Here is a 7500-nt window from a genome sequence, read left to right on the forward strand (position 1 = left end):
GTGGTACCTTCTTGTTGTGTGGTGGCATCTTCTTGTCGTGAGTGTGGTGGTACCTTCCTGTCGTGAGTGTGGTGGTACCTTCCTGTCGTGAGTGTGGTGGTACCTTCTTGTCGTGAGTGTGGTGGTACCTTCTTGTCGTGAGTGTGGTGGTTCCTTCCTGTCGTGAGTGTGGTGGTACCTTCCTGTCGTGAGTGTGGTGGTACCTTCCTGTCGTGAGTGTGGTGGTACCTTCCTGTCGTGAGTGTGGTGGTACCTTCTTGTTGTGTGGTGGCATCTTCTTGTCGTGAGTGTGGTGGTTCCTTCCTGTCGTGAGTGTGGTGGTTCCTTCCTGTCGTGAGTGTGGTGGTACCTTCCTGTCGTGAGTGTGGTGGTACCTTCCTGTCGTGAGTGTGGTGGTACCTTCCTGTCGTGAGTGTGGTGGTACCTTCCTGTCGTGAGTGTGGTGGTACCTTCCTGTCGTGAGTGTGGTGGTACCTTCTTGTCGTGAGTGTGGTGGTACCTTCCTGTCGTGAGTGTGGTGGTACCTTCTTGTCGTGAGTGTGGTGGTACCTTCTTGTCGTGAGTGTGGTGGTACCTTCCTGTCGTGAGTGTGGTGGTACCTTCTTGTTGGGGGCGCCGGGTTGAGAGTCGATGCCGCTGCTGTAGCTCTGTAGATATGAGGGGTCTCCGGGGCTCGGCTCCAGGGGCAGAATCCCGAAACTGAGACAAAAAAGAAATATTTAAAATCAACGCCGCAGCGCCCCCCCCGCAGCGCCCCCACCGGGGTGGGCGGGGCCACACTCACCTGGGTGTGAGGGGGCTGAGAGTGGGCGGGCCTCCCAGCAGGCTCCGCCCACTTTTAGGTTTGTTCTGTTTGTTGCTAAGCAGCGAGGCAGCGGTCGCCACTGAGACGGTCTCCGGAGAGATGATGGACGAGTCGATGTACGACACAGAGAGGTCAGAGGTCAACTTCCCACTGGACGCCTCCAGGTTTAGACGGTTTAACTCCTGCAACGCACAAAAAAAAACCCCACACACTTTACTAACAATACTACTGCAAATACTACAAATACTACTGCAAATTAAATACTACACACACACAAACACACACAGACGTACGCACCAGCGTGTCCTGCGGCGTCTCCATCAGCGCCGTGTCCAACCGGTGACTGGGATTCTGGTTCTGGGCGGGGCTTACAGGCTGAGAGGGTGGAGCCATCTGTGGGAGTCGAAAAACCTGGTCCGGATCCAGCTTCTCCCCTGGAACGTAGTTTATTCAGAGTAGTACTCAGAGTATTAGTACTATAGTACTGTAGAGTAGCCCTACAGTAGTGTTCTTACTGAGGTGGCAGTAGTAGCAGTAGTAACAGTAGCAGTACAGTAGTATAGTAGTACTACAGTAGTATAGTAGTACTACAGTAGTAGTTGTATTATTGTAGTTCTTACCCAGGTGGCACAGGCTCTGAAACGGACTCCAGTTGAACGGATTCAGACTCAAACTCTTCTGGAAACACTCGGCTCCTTTGGCCGCCCGGTCTGTCTGACTGTAAGAGGCAAAAACCAGGTCTGAGCCAGGACTAAACCAGGACTGATTCTTATGCACACTCTGGAGTCACAGTGAAGCTGCTCGACTTGTTAGTGTTACTGTTGTGTTTCGTTCTGGACCTGGCGTCCACATGTGGACATAAATGTCCAACACATTTTGACTTGTTCAGGCTCTTATAAATAATAATAATAATAATAATAATAATAATAGTTTTTGCAAATCATTATTCAACTGTGACTTTATTATGCTCCATCAAAATGATTAAAATGTAAAATGAATGTTTTATCACACGTGGACATTTAAATATAAAAATATCATTTGTTATTTGGGCTGATTGTTTTTGCAATCATCAGGTCCCAAAGAGAAATCAATAAATGCAAGGAAGAGCTCGGGTCCCCGGAGCTCGGGTCCCCGGAGCTCGGGTCCCCGGAGCTCGGGTCCCGGAGCTCGGTCCCCGGAGCGTCCGGTCGGGCCCGGAGCTCGGGTCCCCGGAGCTCAAACCTTGTGACTTGGTTCAGTTTAATTTGTACAGATCTGTTCTCTCAGTTTTAGAGTTTAACTTGACCAGAACCTCAGAGACCCGAGTCCCATTTAAGAACAATTCTCCAGGTCACAATAGTAGTACTAATCGTACTCGCCCTCGGTAGTACTCGTAATACTCTTAGTACTTCTCACCAGTAAATGTGTCCGAGCAGAGACAGGGTGAACGGCGCCGAGTCTCCAAACTCGGCCACAATGTCGTCCTGAGATTTCTGTTTGTTTAAAACTCCTCCAACGAGAACCTGCTCCCCCTCAGCAAGTCTGCAACACACAAAAGTACCACAAAAGTACTACAAAAGTACCACAAAATAGTACCACAAAATAGTACCACAAAATAGTACTACAATACAACAGCAGACAGGAGTAGACAGGAGCAGACAGGAGCAGACAGGAGCACTTACTTGCTGAGCTCCACGCAGCACTTGGCGAGCAGGAAGCGGAGCTGGGGGCTGCAGCAGGAGTGAGCCTTCAGGAGGCGATAGGCTTTATACGCCTTCCCCGAGCGATAGTAACATGTGGCCAGGAGATACAGGGCTTCTTCAGACCGCACTGAGGACACAAGACCAGAGTCAGACCAGGACCAGGACCAGAGTCAGACCAGGACCAGGGCCAGGTACAGAGATCAGGGTTAGACCAGAACTAGGTCCAGTGTATCTAGGTAGGGGAGTTAATAGTCTCACACAGACACACACAGACACACACACACACACACAGAGACACATAGACACACACACAGAGACACACAGACACACACACAGACACACACACAGACACACACACACACACACACACACAGACACACACACACACACAGAGACACACAGACACACACACAGACACACAGAGACACACAGACACACACACAGACACACACACACACACACACACACACACACAGACACACACACAGACACACACAGACACACACAGGTAAATACCTTCTGCGTAGAGTCTCTCTGCCAGAAACACTGCGTCCAGGTACGAGTAATGGTTCAGGGCCTGCCACACCGCAGCCTGGACACAACAGTTTAAACACTTTACATCCATTTAAACACTTTTTACATACGTTTAAACTCATGAACATGAGACAAATCAGCAGTTTGAACACTAGAAATGTGATAAAATACACTAAACACAAGCCACACATTTAGTGACTCAAACAGCCCTGCGGCGCCTTCAGGTTTATTTAAATCACAGAAATATTTTAAACTGGTTTATTTAAATCACAGAAATATTTTAAACTGGTTTATTTAAATCACAGAAATATTTTAAACTGGTTTATTTAAATCACAGAAATATTTTAAACTGGTTTATTTAAATCACAGAAATATTTTAAACTGGTTTATTTAAATATTGTTAAATATTGTGAGTCCCACAGGCTCCGCAGAGGCTAATGTGGCTAACAGCTGATGCTAACCTTAGCACCGGCGGCTAAGTGCAGTTAGCATTTCAAACCCGCAGGATTCACCGTTTAACGCGCAGACAGGTTCTATCCCGAACCCAACCGGGACCAGCCGAACCCGGGGACTGACCCACGGGTCCACACCCGCGGGTTCTACTTTATTTCCCCAAGTGAAGGATCGGTTCCAGACAAAGCTAACTGCGGCGTTAGCCTCTGAGCTAACGACACAAACACTGCGGCAAAGTGCCAATAAAACAATCAAACCTCCCGAGGCCAAAATGAGCCCCACACTCAGATTTAGCACCGATTTACCCGAGTTTACCCGGGACAGGCCACAAGACCAGACCCGCGTCTGATGTGGCACAGAAACAGATTTGACAAACTGCATCAGAACCCTGATTTAACTTTAGGACATTCGCACACAGCTGACTTTAGAACACACAACTGACTTTAGAACACACTTTAAACACATTGTTCACGTTTCCCGCTGAAGCCGAATGCGAAACCACAGTTTTATGAACAATTCGGCTTGAATAAAAAACACTCTAAACTCGTAGTTTAATATAAATTAGAATAATACGTGCAATAATCTCAGAGATTCCCCCAGATCTGCTGCTGTGAAATGAAGAGCGATACAAAGACATAAAGGTTTTCTGATAATGACATTTAAGTGATTATAAAATGGGTTTGTTTTAAAGTGATTCTGTGATAAATCCGGGTTAGAATCACACACGTAAACAATAAGAGTCCGTGATTCCATGATTCAATGATTCCTCCTGATTCCACCTGGTCTATGACAGCAAACAGATTCATTCAGGATTCATTTATGATCTGATTCAGAATAAACGCCAAAAAATAAAAAATAAAAAGGAAAAAAAAAAAGCTCCAGATGAGGGGAAGACACCAGAGGTTTGTGCAAACTCAAAAACTGAAAAGATAAACGAAATGGACCTAAAATGCACCGAACTCGTTTGAACTTGAAGTGGCTTCATTTCTCATCACAATAATGATTCTCTCTGAGTTTGACATGAGCCGAACTCATCTGCGCCACAGAACTCACAAGAATCTGGACAAATGTCCTCGTCAAATAGTCACGGCCAACAAATGATTAGGTTTAGTTTAAATTTGGCCAAATTGTGATGAAGTCTGGTGCGCTCTGTGCCTGTTCACGTTTGTCTCCTTCATCGAATCTAAGACTAAACAGCGTCAGGCCCAAGTCAGAACCGGACTACAACCCGGATCTGGACCCGGTACTGGACCTGAAAGACGCGATCAAACGCCCAGAAGCGGACCCCGGAGCTCCGTAGTGACAGCGGACAGCCTCGCTCCCTGAGGCCGAGCTGCAGCGTCTGTCTTCGGCCTGCAGTCCCCCGCTCTCCCGGGCCCAAGACCCTCACCTGGACCGGCTCCTGGAGCACCGTCATTCCGCCCCACGGCTCCGAACGGCTCCGACACGCGTGTCCCGGGGCTGTAACGCCGTCTGCTGCACTTCTCCGCGAACCGAGGCCCGAATCTCCGGTATATTCCCGGTCTGTACCCGGTCTGTACCCGGTCTAAACCCGCCTCTGCACCGTCTCTGTCCGCACACAGGCTCCGGGCCCGAGCTTTGAACACAGCGACCGTTACGATCCGGAAACTGGCGGAGACTACCGAAGAATCCCGAGCGGCTTTCACGGGAGCTGACGGAAAAAGCCGAAGAGCTGACGGAAAGAGCCGAAGAGCTGCGGGTGACGGAATGAGCCGAAGAGCAATTTTATGAACATACTGTATATTTTTAAAAACTTATCAAATATTATATAATCAAGGAATCAGTTATTATATCCAAGCATTTTCTATGCCACTGAAACTGAGCTTGAGCACAAGAAGAAAAACAAAATCTGCATCTTTTTTTTTTTTTTTCTTTATTCAAGAATAAGAACAAAACTATCTGTGGATAATTTCTACTTTACAAACAAAAAGGTTGTTTAATTTTTACAATGCGTTTAAAATATGGAAATAAAAGTTAAAAGTAAAACAAATGTAAAAATATGATTTTATCATGAAGCTGCAGTTCCTCAAACGTGCCACAAGATGGAGACAGACTCACACAGAAAGATTTACTCTTCAACACAACTACGTCATATTATTTAAGATTTATGTTTTAATATATTATTTTAATGGAACAAAAATACTAGTCTGATATAGTACCAGTTAGGTCTTGGTTTAGTCCCAGTCCAGTCCTGGTATAGACCTGGTTTACCCCTGGCTCAATCCTGGTTCAGTCCTGGTTTAGTTCTGGTTTAGTCCTGGTTTAGTTCTGGTTTAGTCCTGGTTTAGTCCTGGTTTAGTTCTAGTTTAGTCCTGGTTTAGTTCTGGTTTAGTTCTGGTTTAGTCCAGGTTTAGTTCTGGTTTAGTTCTGGTTTAGTTCTGGTTTAGTCCTGGTTTAGTCCTGATTTAGTCCTGGTTTAGTTCTGGTTTAGTCCTGGTTTAGTTCTGGTTTAGTTCTGGTTTAGTCCAGGTTTAGTTCTGGTTTAGTCCTGGTTTAGTCCTGATTTAGTCCTGGTTTAGTTCTGGTTTAGTTCTGGTTTAGTTCTGGTTTAGTCCTGGTTTAGTCCTGGTCGTGGATCAGTGGAGGAGGTGGAGGAATTTCCAAATCTGCAAATCACAAAAACAGAAAGTCATGACAAGAAACAGTCAAAGTGTGTCAGGTGCCCTCACGTGTGTCAGGTGCCCCTCCCGTGTGTCAGGTGCCCTCCCCGTGTGTCAGGTCCCTCCCGTGTGTCAGGTCCCTCCCGTGTGTCAGGTGCCCTCCCGTGTGTCAGGTGCCCTCCCGTGTGTCAGGTGCCCTCACGTGTGTCAGTTTGTCAGGTGCCCTCCCGTGTGTCAGGTGCCCTCCCGTGTGTCAGGTGCCCTCCCGTGTGTCAGGTCCCTCCCGTGTGTCAGGTCCCTCCCGTGTGTCAGGTGCCCTCCCGTGTGTCAGGTGCCCTCCCGTGTGTCAGGTGGCCTCTCAGCAGCAGCTCCAGGGGGCGCTCTTACCCAGGTGCTGCAGACGCGCAGGTAAAGCCACAGGTGAGAGGGGGAGGGGCCAAGCGGGCGGAGCTGTGGGCGGGGGAAGGGGGAGGAGGCGGGATCATGACTGAGAGGGCGGAGCCACAGAAGCAGAGTCAGGAATGAGAAACACACAAACTGTGACATCACACTGTGACATCACACTGTACCCTGAGCTCTTACGTGATTGGCTGGGAGGCAGGAAGAGCGAGCGCGTGAAGCAGCGGGAGGCGGGGCCAGAGCGAACTCTCAGCGAATGAGAGCGCACAGTGGGCGGGGCTCGATGTCGGCTCCTCCTTGAAACTGAAACGGTCAATCAGCAGCAAGAATAGAGAGAAAGCCACTCAGAAAAAAACAGAGATAGCCAATCAGAGAAGAGAGAGAGACAGAGCCAATCAGAGAAGAGAGAGAGAGAGCCAATCAGAGAAGAGAGAGAGAGAGAGCCAATCAGAGGAGAGGGGGTGTTACCAAAGGAGAGGGGGTCCTCTGTGATTGGAGGGGGTGGGGCTTCCTTCGTGAGGTGTGCCTCTGTGAAGTCATCAGGAGGAGGCGGGAAACTGGACTCCTCCAAAACTGAACAAAACCCAACCAACCCAACATATCTGCCTGTCTCTCAGTATTGTAGACTGGAACCTACCTTCTGTACGCTATATTGACTGGCCATGAGGGGGCGGGGCCAAGGGGGCGGGGCCTGCAACCGGACTGGAGGTGGAGGGGGCGGGAACAGCCAAAAAGCAATGAGTCAATCTGATCCACAAGATCTGGGCCGGAGGAGGAGGGGGCGGGGCCACGGTTTCCTCCTGGGGCGGAGCTTCGTTCATGACATCACAGGGGGCAAGCTTCCGAGGTGGGAAGAGGGCGACACAACCTGCCCAAAAAACAGAAAACAAGTACTTTTACTACTACTGATAGTACAAATACTTTTACTACTACAGATACTACAAATAATACTACTTAACTAATACTTTTATACTGAGTAATACAAATATTTTACGACTACTACAAA

General features: G+C 48.3%; 2 protein-coding genes across 2 annotated transcripts in view; both read right to left on the reverse strand.

Annotated features, from left to right (window-relative positions):
* The window catches only part of cdc27 (cell division cycle 27), a 17086-nt gene extending 11976 nt beyond the window's left edge, over positions 1-5110 (reverse strand). Inside the window, exons 1-8 of the mRNA XM_055152456.1 lie at positions 4865-5110; positions 3004-3079; positions 2467-2614; positions 2201-2326; positions 1426-1523; positions 1103-1239; positions 785-987; positions 600-699 (exon numbers count right to left, since the gene is read on the reverse strand). Of these exons, the coding sequence (XP_055008431.1) occupies positions 600-699; positions 785-987; positions 1103-1239; positions 1426-1523; positions 2201-2326; positions 2467-2614; positions 3004-3079; positions 4865-4891 (915 nt within the window). The 5' untranslated portion in view covers positions 4892-5110. The remainder of the gene's footprint in view (positions 1-599; positions 700-784; positions 988-1102; positions 1240-1425; positions 1524-2200; positions 2327-2466; positions 2615-3003; positions 3080-4864) is intronic.
* A 732-nt stretch (positions 5111-5842) lies between these two features.
* Positions 5843-7500, reverse strand: part of LOC129408759 (abl interactor 1-like) — a 17657-nt gene continuing 15999 nt past the window's right edge. The window contains 6 exon segments of the mRNA XM_055153124.1: positions 5843-6101; positions 6483-6559; positions 6561-6582; positions 6678-6797; positions 6963-7067; positions 7156-7362. Coding sequence (XP_055009099.1) covers positions 6055-6101; positions 6483-6559; positions 6561-6582; positions 6678-6797; positions 6963-7067; positions 7156-7362 — 578 coding nt within the window. The 3' untranslated portion in view covers positions 5843-6054.

This window comes from Boleophthalmus pectinirostris, unplaced genomic scaffold (assembly GCF_026225935.1).
Source record: "Boleophthalmus pectinirostris isolate CB_2022bp ecotype Guang Dong unplaced genomic scaffold, ASM2622593v1 HiC_scaffold_17, whole genome shotgun sequence".
NCBI lineage: Eukaryota > Metazoa > Chordata > Actinopteri > Gobiiformes > Gobiidae > Boleophthalmus > Boleophthalmus pectinirostris.